Source organism: Podarcis tiliguerta, assembly GCF_965153285.1.
Source record: "Podarcis tiliguerta genome assembly, chromosome: Z".
NCBI classification, from domain to species: Eukaryota; Metazoa; Chordata; class Lepidosauria; order Squamata; family Lacertidae; genus Podarcis; species Podarcis tiliguerta.
The window spans coordinates 49385471-49411689 of NC_139553.1; the positions used below are offsets into that span (position 1 = coordinate 49385471).

At 44.8% G+C, this 26219-nt stretch overlaps 1 protein-coding gene and 1 long non-coding RNA gene across 2 annotated transcripts in view; one reads left to right on the forward strand and one right to left on the reverse strand.

The window, feature by feature from the left end:
* The first annotated feature begins 193 nt into the window (after positions 1-193).
* LOC310669132 lies at positions 194-4453 on the forward strand. Its single transcript, XR_014507034.1, has 3 exons — positions 194-281; positions 2941-3099; positions 4178-4453. It is a non-coding gene; the product is annotated as an uncharacterized lncRNA (long non-coding RNA).
* Positions 4454-5836: 1383 nt separating this feature from the next.
* SLC9A6 (solute carrier family 9 member A6) overlaps positions 5837-26219 on the reverse strand; it is a 48684-nt gene continuing 28301 nt past the window's right edge. Inside the window, exons 12-16 of the mRNA XM_083422604.1 lie at positions 18948-19101; positions 16676-16706; positions 15437-15516; positions 12125-12230; positions 5837-10864 (exon numbers count right to left, since the gene is read on the reverse strand). Of these exons, the coding sequence (XP_083278730.1) occupies positions 10592-10864; positions 12125-12230; positions 15437-15516; positions 16676-16706; positions 18948-19101 (644 nt within the window). The 3' untranslated portion in view covers positions 5837-10591. The remainder of the gene's footprint in view (positions 10865-12124; positions 12231-15436; positions 15517-16675; positions 16707-18947; positions 19102-26219) is intronic.

The window sequence follows — 26219 nt, forward strand, 5'->3', positions numbered from 1 at the left end:
CCAGCAGGATTCTTCTTGTGCTCTTATATGAGAGCAATTATCACAGCTGTGTGACTGGTATATCAGTTAATAGAGTTCTCTCTCGAAATGTCTTCCTTGCTATGAGATGCATGTCACTGTGACATCAATTTCCAGCGGAACATTCTCCTCATACCTAGTCACTGCTCTTCTGGAATGTTCTGAAAGCCAGGCCACAGTTTGAAAACCCAGGGACAAGGCAGGGCATGACCTGACCCTTCCACGACCTGACTGTATTGGATCCTACACACACCTGCCTGGGAGTAAGGCCCATGGAACACATTAGGGCTTATTCTCAAGTGCACATATGTATACATTGTGCTGTAACTCATAATCCAATATGCTAACCACCACATCATACTGGCTTAGAAAGTCAAGCTATCTAACAGTAAATGCAAAATTACAAAATACATAGAACACAATCTTACAAGGGCTTACTAATCTTGCCACTATGTCATTTTATACACCCAATATACAATTTAAAATTCCCCAATATGGTGAGACAATTGCCTCCTCTGCCAATACTTCATTGGTAAGATTTACAGGAAAAAACAGTTTAAGGGAGCCCTATGCCACTTTTTTTTAAATAATAAGATTTTATTAAAGCTTTTTCATAATACAATAAGTTAAAAGAAACTAATTTAAATAAAAGCAAGAACAGAGAGAAAAAGAGAAAACACCAAAGGAAATCAAAAATAGAAGAAGAAAAATAAAAGTTCTGATTTTCTGTTTGTCACTTACATGAAAGAAATCATTCAAAATATTCACTCTGGCTTGACATCCAACTGATCTATTTTCTCAGTCTTCCAACCCAAATGTCTCAGATTAATTCCTTTTCCTTTTCACACAAAAAGTCCAAAGGGGTTATCTAATTTTTGTTATTAATAAATGTCAGCAATTGTTTTTCTCCATTCAAACATATCAACTTCATCACCAATAATGTCAACAAATAATTCCTCCATATTAAACCATAATAAGGCTTTCCATCTTTTCCTCGCAAATCTCTCTGCTGTGATCATATATTAAAATAATAATCCATATTTCTTTTCTGATTATGTATTCATTAATTCACAACCAGTTATATATTTTCCATTCCCATTTCCTGCTGTATTTGCCATGGTTTTTTCAGCTTGATTTTGAAAAAAAAAAATCCTTCAATTTATGCTTCTTTTATTATATTTCCAAGAAAAGCTCCAGAGGTTTGATAGCTTTTTCCTGGAAAATCACTCCAAGCTGTACAGAGAGTCCTTACTCAGTTATCTCTGCTAGCTCATCATGTCTCTTCCGCTCTCCCTCACTCCTCCAACATCTCAGCTTCACTATTTAACTCTTTAATTCTTCTAAAAATCTGTATGAAAGACTTTTCCGTTTCACCTTCCTGTTCTGGCAATCCTTTATCTATATTCTTCTCCGAAGTCTCTTTGTCCTCTTTGATTCCGTTTTCCATTTCATCCTCTGATCCTCTTTCATTAACCATTTCATCAGTCCTAGCTTTAATGACCTTTTCTGCTCATCCAACATGTGCTGAAGAATGCCAACAGTCGGTGGAATGTCCAGTGATATATTTGCCATACTGAATGATTTTGGTCTTACTAATATTTCAGTCTTTTTACATCTCCCATCTCCACCTTAAGATCTTCACAGAGTTTTCTCTAATGAAAACACCTTCCTTTCCCATAGAATAAATACGAAGTGGCAAAATTATTTTTGATTTCAAGAAAAAAAGAATTTTCATCAAGAAAAAAGAAAATTAAAAATTAAGAAAATAAAAATTCTTAGCACTCATAACTTCCTGCAATTATTTAAAAATTTATTGTCTAAAACAATTAGAGCATGCTTTCTGTTCTTCCTTCAGCCTTTAATGATGGACTCGTCTTAAAGCCAGAAAGTAGCTCACACACCAGATGTAAATATCCACTGGCTGACAGAGAAACCTTTCTCAGTCATAAATTATAACCATCTCAGAGATAATTAAAGAAAGGGAGGCTTTTGCACACCTTATGCCCATCAGAGTTTTAACATATCTTTTGGAAAGATGTTGATTCCTCCGCTCATAAGTCAATCACCCCCTCCAGTTTCCCTGGAGCTGACAGCTTCTCTGTCTCCTGATGTAGAAAATGTATTTTTCAGAGCATTAGAGGTTAATTGCCTTTCACTCTAGAGCATTAGTGTGCATTGGCAGCACCGGAGCAAGGCAAAGATTGTTCCCCCTAATCTCCTTGCAGGGATTGCATGGGAGGCAAGAGGGGGGCTGTGCTGCACCCCTTCAGCAGCTGCTCCTCATGGAGGCTGCCTGTTGGTTACCATATTTGCCCTCTTAGCTTGGTGTGCTCTTGGTGCTCCTTGGTGGGCTTGGCAGCGTCCCAGAAGCACCTGAGCTGCAGCTGCAGCAGGCCTAGTAGGAGGGCGGCAGGGAGCAAGCAAAGGCACCAAGCGCAGCCCTTTCCCAGCTGTCTCTCCTTGGCTGCACTGTGCAAGGACACGTGAAGGAAGGTCCTGTTGTGGGGCACATACATCGCCCAAGGACACACAACGGAAAGGAGGCCCCAGGAAAGGACTGGCATGGACCAGGAAACGTCTGGCCTCCAGCCAGTGGGAATTCCACCTAGGAGTTGCTGTCCCTTCACTGACTGTGAGAAGAACACAGCAGACACACAGCCTTGACACCCCCTCAGAATTCTGCACTGAGGGCCACAGCATCCCTTGCCCCTCACGCTATACCATTGCTCTAGAGTGAATTTGATAGCCAAGATTCATGCCTGGCTATCATCTATCACTGTAATTATCTCTGTTGGCAACCTGCCAACAAAAGATGTTCAGTTGATAGAGCTCCTCCCCCTGAAGTCTTATTCCACTTTTACAGCTTCCACCCAATCTCTGTTGCCCCTTGAAATATTTGGCCTGCCGGCTGCTCTCTTTCAGATCTGTGATCCTATAAATGCTGCTATAATCATACAAACATACACAGCTGCCTTCTCCAAGGCAAATAAACTGGTCCACGTAGTTCAGTATCAGCGGCTTCCCAAGGCCCAAGGCAGACACCTTGCTACTCAAGACCCTTTTCACTGAAGATGCCCAGAGGTAAGTCTTCTGCCTGTAAGACATAGAATCATAGAATAATAGAGTTGGAAGAGACCACAAGGGCCATCGAGTCCAACCCCCTGCCAAGCAGGAAACACCATCAGAGCACTCCTGACATATGGTTGTCAAGCCTCTGCTTAAAGACCTCCAAAGAAGGAGACTCCACCACACTCCTTGGCAGCAAATTCCACTGACGAACAGCTCTTACTGTCAGGAAGTTCTTCCTAATGTTTAGGTGGAATCTTCTTTCTTGTAGTTTGGATCCATTGCTCCGTGTCCGCTTCTCTGGAGCAGCAGAAAACAACCTTTCTCCCTCCTCTCTGTGACATCCTTTTATATATTTGAACATGGCTAACATGTACGCTCCCTAACAATAAGCTATGATCATGCCACGGTCTTCCAAAGCCGAAGCTTCTTATTCCTCCCACCATATGACTATACAGTGGTACCTTGGGTTAAGTACTTAATTCATTCCAGAGGTCCATTCTTAACCTGAAACTGTTCTTAACCTGAGGCACCACTTTAGCTAATGGGGCCTCCCGCTGCTGCCAATGCATGATTTCTGTTCTCATCCTGAGGCAAGGTTCTGACTTAACCCAAGGTACTACTTCCGGGTTAGTGGAGTCTGTACCCAAAGTGTTTGTAACCTGAGGTACCACTGTACTGGCTCCCAGGTGCCTTCTGCATCTGGCATAGACTGCATCTGGTGCTTTGAAGAGCTGCCTCTCGCTTCTGCTCTTATTTCCAAATGCACCTTTACCTGTGACATCCCACCCAGCTGCCAGGTGGCCTCCTGCATTTCTGTCCCTCCTTATGCATGGGACTGTCTCCTCATTTCTGTCCCTCCTTATGCATGGGACTGTCTCCACACAAGTCCTGGAGGGTTGATACCTTCTTTTAAGAACTCCTTAGTTCCCCTTTCTTCTCCCTGTATAATTGACTCAACAGCGATGCCAAATAGCAGGAACTTTGGGGTCTGTCTTCATCCCACTTCCTGAGTTTAGTTACTGCCATTTGGCTAAGGCCATACTGCTTGCTTCTTGTCTGAGCAACAGCAGTCTTTTTGCTTCCATTGCAGGCTGTACCTCCTCTCAAGAATTCGGAAGAAGCAGATCTGTGCCTGCTGCACTGAGAGAGAGAGAAAGGCCTGGCTGGAAAATGCATGCATCATGCTTGCATTTGACTTCCAAGAGAAAAATCCTGACATAGGCAAGCTGTGCCTCTTCCTTTCTGTCCTGTTGCAGTAGCTCCAGAGATTTAGGCTTTTAGCACCTTTCCCACTCTACAGAGGTAGCGGACCTGTTAGGACAGTTCACCCTCAGAGGCTGATGGATCCAATGGGTTTCCAGGCGGTTCTGGGAGATTTCTGAGGCTGAAGCCCTGGCCAACCTCTAGTACTGGCATACAAGGGGGGGGGGGAATGCGCTGCACCGGGTACCATTTGGGGAAAGGGTGCCATCACAGCTGCGCCCCTGGAACGCGCGCCAGCCACGCCCCTACCTGTTCTCCGCTCCGGGGGCTGCAGCACGTTGAGACTACAATTCCCATCAGCCTTGACCACTGATCCCGCTCGCTAGGGATCATGGGAGCTGTAGGCGAAAAACATCTGGGGGGCTGAGGTTGAGGAAGCCTGATCTAGAACATCTGAATGGCTCAAGCCATTGACAAGATTGCTCCTGCTGGGAGAGCCTGCCTGGCTCCCTGGTATACTGCAGAGCTTAGGGCAAGGAAATGAGCTGGGAGACAGCTTCAATTATGAGCGTAGCCAGGATTTTTTTGGGAGGGGCCAGCAGTGGTATAGCTAGCCACTTGGGTGCCTGGTGCGGGGGAGTGCCCTGCAGTTGGGGGTGGGGTGATCTGCCCGTGAGGGCGGGGCAAGCCTCTCCAAAGCTTGGAGCCTCTCCACCGCCCCCCCAGCTGTAGGGCGGCTGAGGGAGAGGCAGATGCAAGTCCCACACTGCTGTTTTAGGCAGTGCAGAACCTGCAGGCTCCTAAGCCACCATGTCACTCCTAAAAAGTTTCGTGAGCCCTTTTAAAAAACAAAAACAAAATCTCATTTTGTCGCACACACCCGTGATGACACCCAGGGCGGGGCGCGCCCCCTTCCTCTGCCACTGTGGGGCAGAGCCTCAGTTAGCTATTTTTATTGATGGGGGGGGGAGCTGGCCCTCCCTACCCACCCAAGGCTTCCATGCAAGTGGAGAAAAACTCCAGTTGAATGCAGTTGAGCACTGATGCAGGCTTATCATCAAGAAGGCCTACTTTGCTGCCTCCACTGCATCCCAGTTGGGCCACCCAGAAGAGCTTTTCCAAATGGTGCAGAACCTTTTAGCCTGGCCCAAAGGAGTTGGTGGGGCCCACAGTACCGCACTGTGACTTGTCTGCTAAGCTCTTTGAGGATAAAATTGCTTGCACCCACTGGGACCTTGACTGCTGTTACAGCAGATGAATCTCAAGGTGTCTAGCCCTGCTGTGTTGGATGAGTTATGGTTCGTAAGGCTCAAGGATGTGGACAAGGTGCTTGGATCAGTCAGGGTGAATACTTGTTGTTTTTTGTATTTTGGTTAAAAGATAAAATGCTACGTATAATAAAATGAAGAATTCCATAGATAGCAAGATCCAGGTTTGGGACAAGTACTCTTTCGTGATAAAACCCTAGCAAAGATGTAAAATCATCAAATATGCAAAATAAGTGCGGAATTATAAGTTGTTACAAGGAACACAAAGAGACACAAAATCCAAAGAAACAAACTTATTTTTTATAGGCCCATGATTCTTTTTTCCTTTCACAGTGCAGGGAACCATAAAAGATTTAGTCATCATAAACCAAAAAAGGTGCAATTATGCTTCAGAATATAATTACAAGAACACCACAACTATAGCAGTTAATAGTACCATGAAATTCCAACAGACAATTCCAATAGTAAGTAGAATAAACCAGAACTTGACATACAGTGTCATCTGATGCAGAAAAATGTGTCCATTCTGTTCAGAGAAAAGACAGCTCCAAAGGAAGGGGTTTCTTAATCCTTTTATCAAGGATTATGCTCCTGTGTCACCAGACATGGCCTATCAGGGTCCATACCTGGACCTGGGAGGTAATAAGTTCCCACAGCTGTATTCAAGGTCATTAAGGATGGGGGAAGAGTGCAAAGACCCCCTGGGGATATTAAGCACAAATAATGTTCTACGTTAACGTCAAATAAATTAGTCAATACAAAATATTAGGAGTTATTTCTGGCAAATCATGGGTGAACCTTGGGCAATTTCAGTATATGTCTTTAATCAGTTCTGTTAAAAGGTTCTCTTTATTATTCACATGCAATAAAATCTGGGACAAAAACAATCACCCTGACGAAAACAGAATATTCATCTAATAAGCATCAGAAATCTGGAACTTACAGCAGCCTGTTGACATAAACATGCCAAGCAGCTAAATGTATGAAACAAAGATGGGGAGCTTACTACTACATAAAGAGAGAGATTGTTTTTTAAAAATGGTATTTCATTTTAGCAGAGATGCTCAGTCTGGGCAAAGGGGAATCGAGGGCAGGGGATCCTGGCCAGCACAGCAACCCACAAAATTTATGTGGATGACTACAAATCCTTAATTCATATCTAAGATACAGAAGCAATGCTGGCAGCTGATCCTCTCACCCATAAATTATGTACATTCAATTGCCACCATTTTGGAAAGTGAGACTGAAAGAGCCCCATATGTCTCCTCTGGAGCATGGCAGGGATAATATCTGTGCCTGGTGTTCATGCCCCACTTTGAGCATGAATACATCGCTTGTGCCAGGGAACCTATATTCTTCCCAAGTGCCCACTTCAACAAATGACAACTTGCAACTTTGATCCCACCTTACAGGGTTATGGGAACTTTCCATGACTGCTATTGACAACAAAGAGGGAACATTTTTCTACCCTTTTCTTCAAAAGGGAGGAAGACTTTGGCTATTGAATGCACTTCATCCTTCTATTCTCAGCGAGACAGTAAAGAATGACGGGACGCTATATTGGAAAGAGGGTGCGTGGGCCCTAACCTCCAAAGCAAGACACAGAACAGTGAACTGGGTAAGATCAAAAGAATAAAACTTGCTACTCCAGAAATGTTAGAAAGAAGTATGCAAGCTTTAATACCACGAGAGATAAAATGTATTCAAATAAAATAAAGGGATTAATAAATATACTGATATATCCAATCAATGCCTGATCAACCAACTCTTGTGACAAACAATTGTGCCAAGACCAAAATGTGTTCCAGCCATGTGGGACTTCCTCAGTGATCCAAAACATTTCTCCATATGATTTGTCACAGTAAATCTAGTCTGTCTGGATGATCTGCATTTGATCTTATGCATCATTTGTTGCTTCTCATATCTGGATCTATCATTTTATTTATTATTTATTATTGTATTTAAACATCTATATTAATCAACAACAACAACAACAACAACTGTATTGTTTACATCCTGCCTATCTGGCTGGGTTTACTTATTGAATACGGTTTATTTACCGTGGCACTGATAAACATTTTAGTGTTTCACTTTACTGGATTCAGCTGCATCAAGATCTCACTGAATCTGCTACTGGTAGCCCCTCTCCGCCCGGCTCTCCCGTATTGAGAGGGGACTGGCACAGACACAGCATTGCAACGCTGTGACATGGGCTACGTTCTGCAATGGGAAGACAGAAAAGGGAGGCGGCCAATGCGAGCCTAAGAATTATTTCCCTCTGGTATTACCTACAAAAAAGTTCATCAGAACAAGGTCCAAGGGGGCACCAAGGGGCACAGGCACTCTCCCTGTTCAGGTCAGGAGTGCAGTGACACCCTGTGGACTAGAAGCGGATTTGTCAAGGAAGTTTGTTTCACAACATTTCACAGTATCAGACGGGGATATTTTTGTCAATATGATTACTGGTTATATCAGTTTGCAAAATATTTAATAAGAGGGGGATAAAGAGGTCATTGACTCTTGTTTGGAAAAGCCTTAAACAAAGGAAATCATTAATGTGCAAGTGATGTAAAAATCTCAACTCGTGAACATTTTCCCTATTACTTTTTTAACATCAAACTTTTAAGATACAGACATCATATAAAAATACACACGCATACTTCATGGAATTCCTGCATAGCGGGGGGAGGGGAAGGATGTATCAGTACCCAACAACGAATTCCTATGATAACAATGGAAACCGGCATTTATTAATTTTTTAGGTGCAGTGGAGGTCCTACTTCTCTTGTGCAAGCTGGAGGAGAACAAGAAAATCATGAATCAGGGTTGTTCTTGAAAAATTTCCCTTCGTTTCAATCTGGCTTGCATGAACAACCTGCAGCCAGAATGTTCAATCTTAAAAGAAAGGACATAAATAACAAGGAACTGCATGGAAGCATACTTAAGGCATGACATTCAGACCTGAGAACATAAAAAAAAAAAGTTTGAAAAGAAAGAGAGAGAAGTTATCTTGGTTTCTTGGCTGTATTGTAAGAACTCCACCTCCTGCTACTTTTGCACTTAGGTGCTTCCTGCTTAGTGCTGGAAAAGATGGGAACCATCACCCACTGATGAAAGTCAAAGGCCCCCAGTTCTTTTAAACAAGAAGTCCGGCTGTCACCCCTAAGAAGCCAAGCTCTCTTGCAGGTGTGAACATGTGCCACACTCTCCCTCCTGGAGGAGATAGTCCAGGCTGCTTCTCCCTCTCCTGCTGCAGCTGCCTTTCTTCCATAAACCTTGTGCTATGGGGCACATCCACCACACAGGGGTCTGACTCCCCACACCTTTCCCAACATCCTGCTGCAACCGAGTTAGGGAATCTGCTGCCTTTAGAGGGTGGCTTTGCTTCTCTCCAGCTTCTCGCTCTCTCTTTTCTTTGTACTGTTGTTAAATGGAATGATGTTCAAACAAATCAAAACCGGATTCTCTTCTTTTTTCAGGGTCATCACACTTTTGTGTTAGCAGAGCAAAGTGTTAAGTTTGTACAGCCCTATAGCGCTTTGAGAAAAGGGGCAGAAATAAGAGCTGTACATTGAAAGGTTTTATATGGCAACTGTTTTCTCTGAAGAAAACATGGCATTCAGAAATCCTGGCTTCCCAAAAACACCCACTGCACCAAGTAAAAAAAATAAATCAAAAGGCTTAATAAAAAAACATCATGGCAGGATGAGGCTGAATACACCAAGTGCAGTATCAGCGAGTTGTTCAGTGCTCTTCCTTAGGCAAAACAAAACAAAAACATGTAAATAATCTATGGCAGCTCACAAATATATTTCTCATTTAACATGAAAGAGACACAAGAACAAAAACCAAAGGTTGTAGTTTTTTTATAGTCACATAAGCATGCGAAGAAGTGGCCAAACCAAAGTGCAACTATACAGGATGGATGGACAGACAACCCCCTTTCGGTACTACCTAAACTGCCACTTTTGAAAACCCACACCTAAGAGTCTTAAACCTCTGCATGTCCTGTTCACACAGCTGAACTCCATGATATGGTGTGGAACTGGTCTTCTTGGCAGCTATGCAGCAAGAAGAAAATTTTGACATAGCTGAAAGGCACAGCCACTCAATTGCAAGTTTAGAAAGGGAGCCAGCAATGGCTTCGTATGGCTGTTAATTGATCTAGAAACACTACTTAATTCTCTATGTGAAAAACCAAACTTTGCCCACTTTGACTGCTTCATAACTCAGAACCTGCCCCTGGCCCTATGGAATAAGGCATGAGAGAAATTTAAACACAACAAGAAAACACCCACCTTCAATCCAAGCACAAATCTTAAAGAACTTGCTTTTATGAATCACCTGGAGCCTTATTATGAGAAGCACCTGTTGCAACTGGAAGACAGATGCAAGCGGCTCCTGTCAACAAGCCACTGACCATTTGCTCCTTGACTGTTTCATCCAAGCACTCTATTACCATCACAGCTTCTTATCGCCTGGTGGCAGGTTTAGCATGCAGGCCATCATAATATCAAGGTCTGTTCTAACAAATCCTATAGCAGTGCTACAGAGAGGAAATTTCAAGTCTCCAGAGCTGCCATCCACTAAAGGAAGGCAGCCAAAACCACCTGCTCACCACCTGAGATGGACGTGGCAAAACGCAACCCAAGATGCCACCACCACCACTACCTCCTTCCTACTCTCAGGTAAGTGATGGGAAATTGCAAAAGAAAAGCAGACTATTTGACACAAGTTGAGAGGGAAGATCTTGGCAGCAGTCCCCCCCTTCCCCCTTCATAAAGGATATTTGTTCTAAAACAGTTCCACTGCTACACAGTATAGTCCATGAGTTTAACTTATGAAAATTAAGAGTCGCTCTTCACAAGTTGTCTCATATGGGTAATTATATTCTCCTAACACCATATAAATAAGTAATATTTATACAGTTTAGACATTCTGAGACATGCAGTAGTTTTTTTGTTGTAGGTAGTACATTTTTCTTCATGATCGTATGTGGGGGGGTTTACTGATCACCTTGTTACCAGCAGATCTCATGCCGGCCCATGTCTGGCATTGTCTACTACATTTGAGGGTGGCTCTGAATCATCCATGGGGAGAACGAGGCGTGTGCCCCTTATGACAAGTTCGTGGTCCCCAAACCCAAGCTCCTGGTCCAGGGTGTCCTCAGAACCGTTTCCCGCCGCCCTTCGAGATGCGCCAGATGTCAAAGAATCTGTGTTCACGGTGGAATCCCCGTAGGTCAAATTGATGTCTCCGTCATTCAAAATAAGGTCTGAATCATCATCTTTCAGCTGCTCTTGATTCTGAGTAAAAGAAAAGAGCTATTTTACCAAGCAGCTAATATGCTGAATTAATATCTATTCCTGCTGCCCAAGATGTCTGACTGGCATAATAAAATTGGAAAGTTTTTATTTTATGACTGCAATTTTCTACAAGGTACCCATGTCCCAAGCAGGATATGAAGGTTTCACAACCTAGGCATGTTCCACGAGATTCAGATCCAGGACAATTGAGTCCTAACCCCACCGGAGTAGTCATCATTTCTCCCCTGCCTCACTTATACCTGTAAAATGGGGCTAAATACCTGCTCCACAAGAATACTGCTTACAAATTAAGTCCATCTGCATTTATAAAACACCACAGAATTTATCTTCTTTGACTCCCATAGTATTTAACAATTTTACAGAGGCAAACAGGTCTCCCAAAGGCCATTACCAAAATCAAACTGCCAAGTTCAGAAGTTTCAGATGCTTAGGAATGCCAATAAAGGGTGGTCTATTGGGAACATGATGAAGGTATGGATGGACTTTGACTGACCAAGCAACATTTACCGTATTTTCCCATGTATAACACCCCCCATGTATAAGACACCCCCTATTTGGGGGGACAAAAAAACTAAGAAACTGGGGGGGGGGGAATTGCCCAGAGTTGCTGAACTTTTTTTTGGGGGGGGTGGCCCAGATTTTTTTGGGAATGACAAAAATCACTCACCCGCCAGACTGACAGTGCTGCTCACACACATCAACAAAGCAAACTATCCTCTGTCCCCTCGCTGTCAAAAGCAGTAAATTGCCTGCCCAACTGCTGCAGCGACAGCAAATCAACACCAGCCCTTCCCGCAGCCACCAATAGCAATCTCCGACTCGCGGCAGCAACCAATCCCATGTCCCCACAATGCACTACCCATGTATAAGATGACCCCAAATTTTGAACAAGATTTTTGAATAAAAAACCATAGTCTTATACATGGAAAAGTATGGTATGTGGCTTTCTGCTGCCTTATGTTAGCAGTGGATTATCTTGAAATGTTGCTATATATGTTTATTGCACTTTTCTGATGCTGTTTGGAGCTGCTCTGAGCACGATTTTGAGCAAGAAAGTGGCATATGATAAATAGATAAAGACAGAAGCCAGTCTGATTTGGAAACTGAAAAGCAATCACAGCACTTGATGGAAAAAGCTGCTCCAAGAATACTGTTTTGCACAGCCAAACCTCAGCAGCTGCGGAAACACAACATACACAGAAAGTATTCCATGGTCATTCTGGGAGGTTCTGCACGTACCTCATAAGCCTGAGGGCTGGTCAGGCACCTGGCAATGGGGCCGCAGCAGCTTGGGAGCGTTGTTGTTAGAGGAGGACCACTGTGTGTCAGGAGGGGCTTCAGGTAACTGAAGGGGGGCGTTATTAAGGCAGAAAACACTTCAATGAGAGCACTTCATGGGTTTTTTATATAGCAACAACAACAAAAACAATTTATTATTTATACCCTGCCATCTGGCTGGGTTTCCCCAGCCACTCTGGGTGGCTTCCAACAAAAGATTAAAAACAGATTAAAACATCCGTTATTAAAAGCTTCCCTAAACAGGGCTTCCTTCAGATGTCTTCTAAATTTCTGATAGTTGTTTATTTCTTGGACATCTGGTGGGAGGGCGTTCCACAGGGCAGGCACCACCACCGAGAAGGGCCATCGAGTCCAACCCCCTGCCAAGCAGGAAACACCATCAGAGCACTCCTGACATATGGTTGTCAAGCCTCTGCTTAAAGACCTCCAAAGAAGGAGACTCCACCACACTCCTTGGCAGCAAATTCCACTGTCAAACAGCTCTTACTGTCAGGAAGTTCTTCCTAATGTTTAGGTGGAATCTTCTTTCTTGTAGTTTGGATCCATTGCTCCGTGTCCACTTCTCTGGAGCAGCAGAAAACAACCTTTCTCCCTCCTCTATGTGACATCCTTTTATATATTTGAACATGGCTATCATATCACCCCTTAACCTCCTCTTCTCCAGGCTAAACATGCCCAGCTCCCTTAGCCGTTCCTCATAAGGCATTGTTTCCAGGCCTTTAACCGTTTTGGTTGCCCTCCTCTGGACACGTTCCAGTTTGTCAGTGTCCTTCTTGAACTGTGGTGCCCAGAACTGGACACAGTACTCCAGGTGAGGTCTGACCAGAGCAGAATACAGTGGCACTATTACCTCCCTTGATCTAGATGCTATACTCCTATTGATGCAGCCCAGAATTGCATTGGCTTTTTTAGCTGCCGCGTCACACTGTTGGCTCATGTCAAGTTTGTGGTCAACCAAGACTCCTAGATCCTTTTCACATGTACTGCTCTCAAGGCAGGTGTCACCCATCTTGTATTTGTGCCTCTCATTTTATTTTTTTGCCCAAGTGCAATACTTTACATTTCTCCCTGTTAAAGTTCATCTTGTTTGTTTTGGCCCAGTTCTCTAATCTGTCAAGCTCGTTTTGAAGTGTGATCCTGTCCTCTGGGGTGTTAGCCACCCATCCCAGTTTGGTGTCATCTGCAAATTTGATCAGGATGCCCTTTAGTCCATCATCCAAGTCGTTGATAAAGATGTTGAATAAGACAGAACCCTGTGGCACCCGCCTAGTCACTCTTCTCCAGGATGAAGAGGAACCATTGATGAGCACCCTTTGGGTTCGGTCAGTCAGCCAGTTACAAATCCACTGAGTGGTAGCATAGTCAAGACCGCATTTTACCAGCTTCTTTACAAGAATATCATGGGACACCTTGTCAAATGCCTTGCTGAGATCAAGGTAGGCTACATCCACTGCGTTCCCTTCATCTACCAGGCTTGTAATTCTGTCAAAAAACGAGATCAGGTTAGTCTGACACGACTTATTTTTCAGAAATCCATGCTGACTATTGGTGATCACAGCATTCCTTTCTAGGTGCTCACAGACTGTTTGCTTAATGATCTGCTCCAGAATCTTCCCTGGTATTGATGTCAGACTGACTGGGCGGTAATTATTTGGGTCCTCTCTTTTCCCCTTTTCGAAAATAGGGACATTTGCCCTCCTCCAGTCTGCCGGGACTTCGCCTGTTCTCCAGGAATTCTCAAAGATGACTGCCAGTGGTTCTGAGATCACATCTGCCAGTTCTTTTAATACTCTTGGATGCAGTTCATCTGGCCCTGGAGACTTGAATACATCTAAACTAGCCAAGTATTCTTGTACTATCTCCTTAGTTATTCTGGGCTGTGTTTCCTCTGCTGAATCATTTGCTCCAAATTCTTCAGGTTGGGCATTGTTTTCTTTATCGGAGAAGACTGAGGCAAAGAAGGCATTGAGGAGTTCAGCCCTTTCTGTGTCCCCTGTTTGCATTTCACCATCTTCTCCTCTGAGTGACCCCACTGTTTCTTTGTTCTTCCTTTTGCTACAAACATACCCATAAAAGCCTTTTTTGTTGCTTTTAACCTCTCTAGCAAGCCTGAGTTCATTCTGTGCTTTAGCTTTTCTGACTTTGTGTCTACACGTGCTGGCTATTTGTTTGAATTCCTCTTTGGTGGTTTCCCCCCTTTTCCATTTTTTGTACACATCCTTTTTTAATCTTAACTCAGTTAAAAGTTCTTTAGATAGCCACCCTGGCTTCTTTAGGCACCTTCCATGTTTCCGTCTCATTGGTATTGCCTGAAGTTGTGCTTTTACTATCTCCCTCTTAACAAACTCCCAGTTCAGCTCATCCCCACAGATGGCACTAAGGTCTTACTTTCCAGGCCAACTTCTTCACAAAAGCAACACACAAGCAAGTGGTTCTGATGGGCAACGACTGGCTAACTGGCTACCCAGGATCAGAGCAAAGTAATTTTATTGTTCACTAAGTGGTGGTAAAAAGTTTCATCCAGTTTCACTTTCTGAAAACTGGTTTTCCAACGTCCCAAGAAAGCGGGGGGGGGGGGGCTATCTGCTCCTGTCGGGGCACTTCAGTAATAGGTTGTTTTTGTTCCACAACGTAGAAACATTTGCTGCTGAGTGGTATGAGTTTTATACTAGAGCCACTGGGATCCATGGCACATATCTGTCAACTATCCAGGACATCCTTTGTTGGGGGGCCGTGTTCTCCTGTGAGCTTGAGATTGCAGGGCCCAAAAGTGCATGTTTTGGGGGCACCATGCTCTCGAGCAGGTCATGTGACTAGTCTGGCATGGATGGTTTGGCACTAAGACAAGCTGGAAGGTACGGTGGCTCCATTCACATAACAAAAACTGCTACAGAGATACCCGTATTTTCAAAAGCAGGGGGTCCATGGCTTGGCTTTTGAAAAACTGCAAATTGGGAACCACATTTCTAGGGGGCAGCCTGTGTGACAAACTATACCTTTGGAAAACATCCACACCTCCAGAGGCTAAAATAGCTGGCTGACTCTTTAAGTAACTGAAAATATGACAGATTTATCACTCAGGCAATTGGCTTTATGAAAGACGAGGATCCACAGCTGAGCAGAAGAGGCTTCTCAGAGAGGAGGAGCTCTCTTCCCCCATCATGGCAGATATTGGCCTCCTAGTGCAAAGGCCAAGAAGTAAGAGGAGGAGGAGAAAGAAGGAGAACCGGTTTTTGTTTCTCTTAAGGATACTTATGGTCGAAGTTGTACCACAGCCGGAATAACCAAGCGCTCTCTGCTTTGGTACTTCTCCTTTCATTTTCCGGCACTCCCTGAAACAAATCAATGAGGCACAATTACAGTACTTTGGTTGACAAGAATCACACTCCAAACAAGGCATTTGGCAAGGAAAAGAAACTTCTGCCTGTGATAGCCTGGCAAAGCATTGGTGTCAGAGGCTTGCAAGCATTTTCAGTGACGTGAACCACAAACAGAAGCTTCTCTTTTCCTGCCATCCCCTCTTTCACTGGAAGGCCATGCTGAATTCTGTCCTAATTTCTGGCAGATTGACATGTCCTGGGTTCCAGCAAGTCGAGGCACTGAAATGGTGCTTTCATGCAGTGTTAGAAACTGAGATATGAAAGCTAGGAGCTAAATGGCACCTTAAACCTAGGTTATGGGCGCTGCAACTGAGTGTCTAGGCATGCTTTTTTATAACAAGAATACAAAGCTGAAAATGAATGAACTGCACCTAAAATCTTATGTTCATTTTTCACATGGTCCAGTCCTTCCCCTGCCCACCCTCCTAATATTCTTAAGACAGACTCTTCTCTATTCTTCAGAGAGTAGTTGGAAGTGGGGAGGCAGAAAAAGGTCCTCCTTTCCTTCCATTCTGCACTTTTAATCTGAAATCTCAGGTGCAAAGCTCAGAAACTGCTCACGCTAATGAAATTCCCTGTCACAAAATGCGCCTGGAACAGTGGGAGTTTCAAAAGCTGCTTTCACATACTCTTTCATGTGACTGGGGGCAGGCAAGGAAAGGCAGGGCCTACAGAGCAAGGAGAGTTGGCTTTGCTCTTCCTCTTCTTCATGTTGGCCCTTGGTCCCGAAGCTTCTGGCTCAAATTCTGCACAGCTAGTCTCTAGTCTTGGGTTTGCATGCCGGTGCTTGTAATCTGCATGGGAGAACCAACAGACCCTCTCCATCTGCTTGGGACTGGTTTCCTCTGCCCATAATTATTCCCCTGGTGTGTTATTTCAGAAGATACGCTTGCAACAGAGTTCAAGTTCACTACTCAGCTTCGAGGTGCCTTGAAGGCAGTCACTACTCTGCAAGGCTGCTGCAGAAACAGGACGGTAAACCGTTTTGCATACATAAATAAAAAATTGTTTACGTGAGGAAATTAACCAACATGCCACCACAACAAATGTGAGGATATCCACCATGGACACCCCTGTGTTAGAGGCAGAGAAAAAGAGCACAGCCACCTACCACGTTCTCCTGATCTGCATCCACACCAACCCTGCAGAGAAGAGGAAACAATTACTCCTGTTCTCCTGTGGGCTTCATCTACAAGGCCTCTCACTGCCCAGATGTGGGCTTAAAAGCTAAAAACACAAGCCCACAGCACTTGCCCTTGGCAGGAAGGGTGCATGGTAGAAAGAAAGAAAGAAAGAAAGAAAGAAAGAAAGAAAGAAAGAAAGAAAGAAAGAAAGAACCTTTTTTCCCTCACACAAAAATCAAACTACTGTTTTAAAAAATTAAATTAAATTATGAAATGTCCATAACAAATTACACCTGCCTGCTCCAGAGTCCTTTTAAAGGTTTTCATGTTGCTGTGGTCCACCCTAACGTTTTGCAGGAGGGAGGCATGGAATAACTTAGTAAATGAAGCCCCACTAAGTTCAACAGGACTTACTCCCTGCTAGGCTATGGACGTCAAGCCCTGCAGTCTTGGATTTTTAAGCTAATCCAACTGTATCTGGCCACTGATTTTATCCTTCTCATTAAGTCATGTGACCAAGGAGACCCCCAGTGACCAAGAGGAGACATTTCACAAGCACACTTTCCCCATCATTCAGCTCCTGCTTAACACTCTTTCTCACTTCAGAAAGACGGACCCTCAGATTCCATTGTTATGAAGTGGGGAAATGTGGAGCAAAGGGTTTCTCTTCCTTCACTGGCTTCCTGGTTTTCACCCCCACAAATGATTACAGGCTGCAGAGGCACAGTTGCTTCTCAAGGACAAACATGCACACCTGAACTATGTTTACTGAGATGAAAAGTCTCTGATAGGATTTGAAAATAAAGGCTAATAATTATGTGGTCCATTCAGTAAGAACCATTTTATCTGTTCTAGATTTCTCGTTCTATGTGACCCACCTGGCTATAAACACTGTTACAAGTGTCTGAAAAAAGTTCTTCATCTGGAATCTCAGCACCATTTTAATAAACAGCAACTATTTGTTATGCCACTTATTAATGAATTGTGGCATTTATTATTTCTTCCAAAACGAAACATGAGCACCCAGCGCTTGGGCAGCAAAATGGGGCCACCTACAGACAAGATAAGGGTTTCTCCACACATGAGATCTTACCAGGTATCCCCCCAAAAAGGGAAGGAAAAAGCTATAAATGAAATAATTGAGAAGCAACGTAAGAACTCATGCTTAGAGGCCTCAGGGACCCATAGAAATCTGAGGGCAGTAGAGGTTTGATGGGTGGGAGGCAGGGAAAGTGAGCGGGGGAGAGTGGCCATTTACCTGCTCAAGCCTGTGATAACTGAACCAGCTGGATGACAAGCTGCACAGCAGGTTTCCTTCCCCCCCCCTTTCCCTTTTTTAATTTATTTCTTACAGTATTACATTCAACAAAAAGAACATCTTTTAACATTTCTTACATTCTGTTTCTTACATACATATACAGTCAAACCTCGTTCTGCGTCTGCCTCCGCTTGCATCCGCTTCAGCAAACATCCGCAGCAAACCCAGAAGTACTGGAACGGAGTACTTCTGGGTTCGCCACTCATGCATGTGCAGAAGCGCTAAATCGTGCATGCGCAGACGCAGAGCTTTGATGTGCGTCATTTTCAGGTTATGGCGGGGCCTCTGGAATGGATTCCTGCCGTAACCCCAGGTTCCACTGCATCACTGTACGTTTTCCCCCTTTATATCCCTGTGACTTCCCTCCCCCCATGCTTAGCATTATTTAGTTAATTTTATATTATTTTAATATTGTGTTAAAGCAATATACTTTATATAAAAACCCGTATAATCTTTTCCAACTTTTATCCTAACTTTGTGAACATCAGTCTAAGCATATCAGTAAGTTTCTTTTGGAACAATGTTTTGCCTTATACTCCTCTACACATTCCCATTCTTTCCTCAGTTTTTGATTAAACTGTAATCTGATTGCTGCCATCATTTTGCCCAATTCAATAAATTCACAAAATTTAATTTGCCAATCTGCTACTGATGGGACTATATCTCCCTTCAGGTTTTTTGCCAGTAAAACCCTAGCGGCAGCCATCGCGTATAGGAATATTTTTTTTCTTATCATTGGGGATGTCTTTTGTCACTATACCTAGAAGGAATGCTTCTGGCCTTTTCCCAAATGTTATTTTAAACATATTTTTTAATTCTTCATAAATATTACTCCAGAACTTTTTGATTTTATCACATCCCCACCATACATGATACATTGTACAGATCATAGCAAGATTCCTTAGCTAAGGCAACAGCACAAGACTCGAACCGACACTCACCTGATATGAAGGCACGACAGCATAGGAGTGGTGCCACCTCCAAACACCCAGACGGTAAAGAAGACGATGAGAAGCGTTGTACTGAACATCATCTGCCGCGCATAGGTGGCTGTGTCCCGAATGGCCAGCGCAAAAGCCATGGCTCCACGGAGGCCTGGGAAGAAAGGCTCATCAAACCTTGTGTGGCCTATGGCTGGGCTCCTAAGAGCCTATTCCATTTCTGTCCCGGAGTCTGAATGCAGTATGTACATGCAAGAACGTGTGGGCACGCATGAGTGTATGCGTGCGCGCGCGCACACACGCAAGCTTTTCTATTTTTCACCTTTCGAGTGCAAACCCCAACCCACTTCCCCCAGAAAACTCTCTTCCATTTCACGTGGTGTTGCAGGAGGGGAGGGCTACTGTTCCAAGCTGCAACTTCCAGCAAAAAGGAATCTTTTAGTGACTTCAAGATGAACACAGTCATTACGGCATAAGCTTTTGTGGACCGGAATCTACAGTATGATCACAGGGCAGCTGTCTCCCAGCTCCAGCTGGTACACAGGTGGAGACCCTCCCTGCCCGCCGACTGTCTGATCAGACTGGTGCATGCTCTGGTTATCTCCCGCTTAGACTACTGCCATGCGCTCTCCATGGGGCTCCCTTTGAAGGTGACCCAGAAACTACAACTAATCCAGAATATGGCAGCCAGACTGGTGACTGGGACCGCTGAGACCACGTAACACTGGTCTTGAAAGACCTACATTGGCTCTCAGGACGTTTCCAGGCACAATTCAAAGTGTTGGTGCTGACCTTGAAAGCCCTAAATAGCCTTGGCCCAGTAGACCTGAAGGAGCGTCTCCATCTCAGATGCTGGGGTTCCTTTCCCAAGGGCCTTCTGGCAGTTCCCTCCCTGTGAGAAGCGAGGTTACAGGGATCCAGGCTGAGGGCTTTCTTGGTGGTGCCGCCCGCCCTGTGGAACGCCCTCCCATCAGATGTCAAAGAAATAAACAACTATCTGACATTTAGAAGACATCTGAAGGAAGCCCTGTTTAGGGAAGCTTTTAAAGTTTGATGGACTATCATATTTTAATATTTTGTTGGAAGCCACCCAGAGTGCCTGGGGAAGAAATAAATTATAATTTTATAATTATAATTATAATTATTATTATTAGCAAGGGCTCTCTTCCAGAGGCAGTGCCCATACACCACATTGCTCAAAGCCAAAGGCTGCTGGCTGGCAAGAGGGAAAGCCTGCATGGAGGACCTCCCTGTGCCACCGCTGCCAGAGAAAGAAGAAAGCACAACTTCCTCAGATGCGGGAGGGAGCAGAGGCAGACAGGGAGAGAGGCAGGTAGAAGCAGCAGACAGGTGGGGCTTCTTCTCGCTCTGCCTGCCTGCCCTCCTCCCTTGAGTTGGGAAGGCTGCTGCTGCAAGAGCAAAGTGTGTAGAGTTGCATTTGCACAAGTAACATGTGTGTGAAGAGATCACGCTGTACTTCTGCAGAGGCACGAGAGAAAGACGTCCAGAGCAAGCTGCACAAGGGCCTAGATCCTGGTCCATGCTAGGACTCTTAATGTGTTAATTAACACCTTCTCCTTCATGCATTATATTCCACCCTGCCTTAAGGCCAATCCTTAAGAGATGCTTAGATCATCTTTTAAGCCTCTGCCACTGGAATGATGCCACCTTCATGTTTATTGCAGTGACACCAATCAAATGGCAGGAGCTCGTATTTTTGCACTTTCATCGATTCTCAGCCTTTTGGCTAAGATCAAGTGTCGTATTTTTGCACTTTCAAAAACACAACAAGTACAAAGATAAATACAGATAAAAACAAAGATAAATATAGGGGACAGGGCAAAATCCTCTCTCTCCATTTCATCTGCATCAGGAACAGCTGCACAATTACTGTTTGGGTGCCTGAAAGCAGGGATGGAGGATGGCTAATAAAACTGAAGCTGAACCCAGATAAGATGCTTTGCCTGTGGAAATGGAGAGTGGCCTGGAAATATCTAGGTGTCTGGACGACGGTGAGGAATCTTGACTTATTTCAACATTAAACTATGGAAAGAGATTTAAAAAGAGTAGAGATTTGGGGAAGGATTAAACTTTCCCTACTAGGGAGAATTTCAGCTATCAAAATGAATGTGCTCCCCAAAATGCTGCTTTTATTTCAACCGATCCCGATTATTGACAAACCAAGTTGCCTCAAGGAATGGAAAAGGGGTATTTCTAAATCTGTCGGGGTGGGGGAGCCACGAATTAAACACAAAATTTTGATTGACACAAAAGAAAGAGAATTGGTAACTGAAGATGACAGAATATGCAGAATTAGCAGGTCTAACAAGTAGAAGAACAGAACAAGAAGAACAGGTATTTAAAGAGGAGTGGTATCTTTTTGTTGAGTATAATGAAAATAATTGTGCACAGTTAAAAACGCTGGCAGTATTAAAGTAACTCAACAATATAACATATTCTGAACTGATGTAAGATAGGAAAATTAAATTAGATAGATATATTAGAATATGTAGTAATGTTGGATAAGATAATTGAATCCTGGGAGGGGAGGGAGGGAAGGAAGTCAGTGAATGTATGGTATAATAAAAGATGTTTAATTTGAAATGTACAATTTGAAAATTTAATAAAAATTATTAATTTGAAAAAGGTGCATTATCTGTGGGCTGGTGCTTCTCAGGTCCAAAAATTAGGTAAGACAGCTTGTTCTGACAATCTTCTAGAAGGGAGATGCCTGGAGTCGGGGGGGGGGGGGACTTCCTAGATTCCATGTCTGAGTACAATTCAAAGTATTGGTGCTGACCTTGAAAGCCCTCAACGGCCTTGGCCTAGTAGGCCTGAAGGAGCGTCTCCACCCCGGACGCCGGGGTCCCTCTCCTGCAAGAAGCGAGGTTGCAGGGAAGCAGGCAGCGGGGCCTTCTCAATGGTGGTGCCCGCCCTGTGGAACGCCCTCCCACCAGATGTTGATAAGCAACTATCCTACTTTCAAAAGACATCTGAAGGCAGCCATGTTTAGGGAAGTTTTTCATGTTTCTTGCTGTATTGTGTTTTTAATATTCAATTGGGAGCCGCCCAGAGTGGCTGGGGAAACCCAGCCAGATGGATGGGGTATAAATAATAAATTATTATTATATATTATTATTGCAGGCCCATGTGACAAGGATGCAACCTATGCGGAGCTACAGCTGTTTCTCCAGCTATGGCCATTCTAGGAACAACCTCTGAGTTAGACTGTTGTAGTGTTTGGCTTCCCTTGAAGATGATCCAGTATTTGCAGCTAGCGCATAATGCTGCTCTCTTGCAGTGAGATGGGATCATTTTACACTGAATTTGAAATCACTGCAGGAGAGCAACCAGACCCAGTTCAAAGTATAGGTACCAACAAACCAATTCCAAACAGCTTAGGACCCAAGTGTTTGAAGGAGTGCCTTCTGCAGTACTACCCAAGCCAGGTTTTGACATCTGCAAGAAAGGCCCTGCTGAAGGTTCCCTCATTGAGCATAGCCCAGTAGGGCTACTATACACAGCAGGGCCTTCTCAGTGGCACCACCACCTTTGCTATGAAATGCCCTCCCTGTGGAGATCTGGCTGTCTCTCACTTGGTCTGCATTCAGTCAGCAATTAAAAGCTCATTTGTTCCAGCAGGCCTTCATTATGTAGCAATAATAATAATAATAATAATAATAATAATAATAATTTATTATTTGTACCCCGTCCATCTGGCTGGGTTTCCCCAGCCTCTGGGCAGCTTCCACAAAGACCAAAAATACACCAAGATGTCACACATTGAAAACTTCCCTGAACAGGGCTGCCTTAAGATGTCTTCTGAATGTCAGGTAGTTGTTTATCTCTTTGACATCTGGTGGGAGGGCGTTCCACAGGGTGGGCGCCACTACCGAGAAGGCCCTCTGCCTGGTTCCCTGTAGCTTTGCTTATCGCAATGAGGGAACCACCAGAGGGCTCTCGGCGCTGGATCTCAGCATCCGGGCAGAATGATGGGGGTGGAGACGCTCCTTCAGGTATACTGGGCCGAGGCCGTTTAGGGCTTTAAAGGTCAACACCAACACTTTGAATTGTGCTCGGAAACGTACTGGGAGCCAATGCATACCTCTCAGAACCAGTGTTGTGTGGTCCCAGTGGCCGCTCCAAGTCCCCAGTCTAGCTGCCGCATTCTGGATTACTTGTAGTTTCCTGGTCACCTTCAAAGATAGCCCCACGTAGAGTGCATTGCAGTAGTCCAAGTGGGAGATAACTAGAGCATGCACCACTCTGGCGAGACAGTCCGCGGGCAGGGAGGGTCTCAGCCTGCGTACCCGGTGGAGCTGGTAGACAGCTGCCCTGCATACAGAATTGACCTGCACCTCCATGGACAGCTGTGAGTCCAAAATGACTCCCAGGCTGCGCATCTGGTCCTTCAGGGGAACAGTTACTCCATTCATGACCAGGGAGTCCTCCACACCAGCCCGCCCCGTTCCCCAAAAACAGTACTTCTGTCTTGTCAGGATTCAACCTCAATCCATTAGCCACCATCCATCCTCCAACTGCCTCCAGGCACTCACACAGGACCTTCACCGCCTTCACTGGTTCTGATTTGAAAGAGAGGCACAGCTGGGTATCATCTGCATATTGATGGACACCCAGTCCAAACCCCCTGATGATCTCTCCCAGCGGTTTCATATAGATGTTAAAAAGCATGGGGGAGAGGACGGAACCCTGAGGCACCCCACAAGTGAGGGCCCAGGGGTCTGAACACTCATCCCCCCAACACCACTTTCTGAACACGGCCCAGGAGGAAGGAGCGAAACCACTGTATAACAGTGCCCCCAGCTCCCAGCCCCTCTAGACGGTCCAGAAGGATGTTATGGTCTATTGTATCAAAGGCAGCTGAGAGATCCAGCATAACTAGGAAACAGCTCTCACCTTTGTCCCTAGCCCGCTGGAGATCATCAACCAGCGTGACCAAGGCAGTTTCAGTCCCATGATGAGGCCTGAATCCCAACTGGAAGGGATCCAAATGGTCTGCATCCTCCAGGCGTGCCTGGAGTTGTTCAGCAACCACCTGCTCAATCACCCTGCCCAAGAATGGAAGATTTGAGACTGGGCGATAGTTGGTCATACTGGCCACATCTAAAGATGTTTTTTAAAGAAGTGGTTTAATGACCGCCTCTTTCAGCAGATCTGGGAATGTTCCCTCACAGAGGGAAGCATTCACCACCCCACGAAGCCCATCGCCCAGCCCTTCCCGGCTTGCTTTTATTAGCCAGGATGGGCAAGGATCAAGGAGACAGGTGGTTGGTTTCACGCGTCCAAGCAGCCTGTCCACATCCTCAGAGGTACCAGATTGAAACTGATTCCATGCAACCTGACCAGACAGGGCTCTAGCACTCTCCCGCCCCAGCCCTGCTCCCACGGTGGTGTCTACCTTCTTCCGAATATGAGTGACTTTATCTGCAAAAAACTTTGCAAAATCGTTGCAGGAGATCTTGGGGTCTTTACAAGGCCCCGGTGGTAAAGGTGGTTCCGTTAAATTGTGAACCACCTGAAAGAGTCTCCTGCTACTATTTTCTGCAGATGCAATAGAGGCAGTGAAGAAAGTCTTCTTCGCCGTCGCTATCGCCACTTGGTAGGCTCGACATTGAGCTTTAACCCGCGTCCGGTCAGATTCAGAATGAGTTATCTGCCAGCGGCGCTCTAGCCGTCTCAGTGATTGTTTCATTGCCCTCAGATCCATGGAAAACCATGGGGCTGTCGGGCTCCATGCAATCGGAGAGGGCGCTTCGGAGCCAGAGAGTCAATAGTCCTGTTTAACTGCACATTCCAGTGGGCCACCAGGGAATCAGCTGAAAGGCCATCAACATGGGATAAAACATCCCCCTACCACTCTCTGGAAACCATTTGGATCCATTAAGTAGCGGGGGCAGACCATGCAAATCAGTCTCACCTCCCTGCAGAGGGGAAGGGTCACGGAGAAGTCCAGTTGCACCACGAAGTGATCTGACCATGGCACTTCTTTCGTTTCACTTTTACTTAGTGTCAGATCACCAACATCCATAGAAGCGAACACCAGGTCTAAGGCATGTCCATGACTATGAGTTGGGCCAAACTCATTCAGGGACAGCCCCATGGAGGCCATGCTTTCCATGAAGTCCTGAGCGGCCCCCTGTAAGGCCGTGTCGGCATGGATGTTAAAATCCCCCAGGACAACCAAACTAGGTATCTCTAGGAGAACATCCGCCACAACCTGAAGCAGCTCGGACAGGGAATCCTTGGTGCAGTGGGGAGGTCGGTACACCAAAAGGAATCCTGTACTGCCCCTATTGCCCAACTTCCAGAACATGCACTCAGAGAACTGGGTGTTCCCAGTAGGACGCCTAGTGCAAACTAATGACTTCCTAAAAATCACTGCAACCCCCCCCCCCCGCCTGGGTTGCTGTGCATAAGAGAAACCTGGTGGACAAGCAGCGGCAAGGACAGGCCCATCTGCTTCATCCAACCAAGTCTCTGTCACGCATGCCAGGTCAAGTCTTCCATCCACGATCAAGTCATGGATGGCAGTGGTCTTATGGATCATTGACCTGGCATTGCACAGCAGCACCTTCAGGTCATGTGGGTTTTCCCTTGTTGATTCCAGTATCCATCCGGTCAAGACCAGACAGACCGGAGGCAGGGATAGTCCTCAAACAATGACTAAACCTGCCTCCTCGGTAATGAGATGGTCTGGTCTTAGCGTAAATCCTCCTCCTCCTGCCCATGATCACCGAGATCAGATGACCCAGGGCTTCCCCCCCTGTGGAACTTGTCCCAGCCATTGTGTTGGCTGGGGCCCCACTCCCTGGCAGCCCTGATCCCGCCCTTAAAAACAAAACACAAACTATACAGCAACCAATAAAGCAACAAAAAACAAAAACAGAACAGTTATAATAAAATTAATCCCCAACTAGATATCCAACTAGATATGTACTTTAACTGTAAATTTGTCAATCAGGGTGGCTAAAAATTAATGGTTTATTTAAAAAAAAAAAGATTTTAAAAAATTTAAATAGGATTTTTTTTTAATCGGAATTTTTATTGATTTATATCGGAATTTTTAAATAAAATGCTTTTGGAGAAAAAACCTTTCTAAAGATTTTCTCTTTAAGTTACATTCTAGTCCGAAGGCTATTCAACAGGAAATAAGGATTTGTTTTAAGTTTTTCATGTGTGCTAAAACTCAGTTGTTTTTTTAAAAAAACACCATTTAACCACATCAGTTAACAAACATGGATACATTTGCTA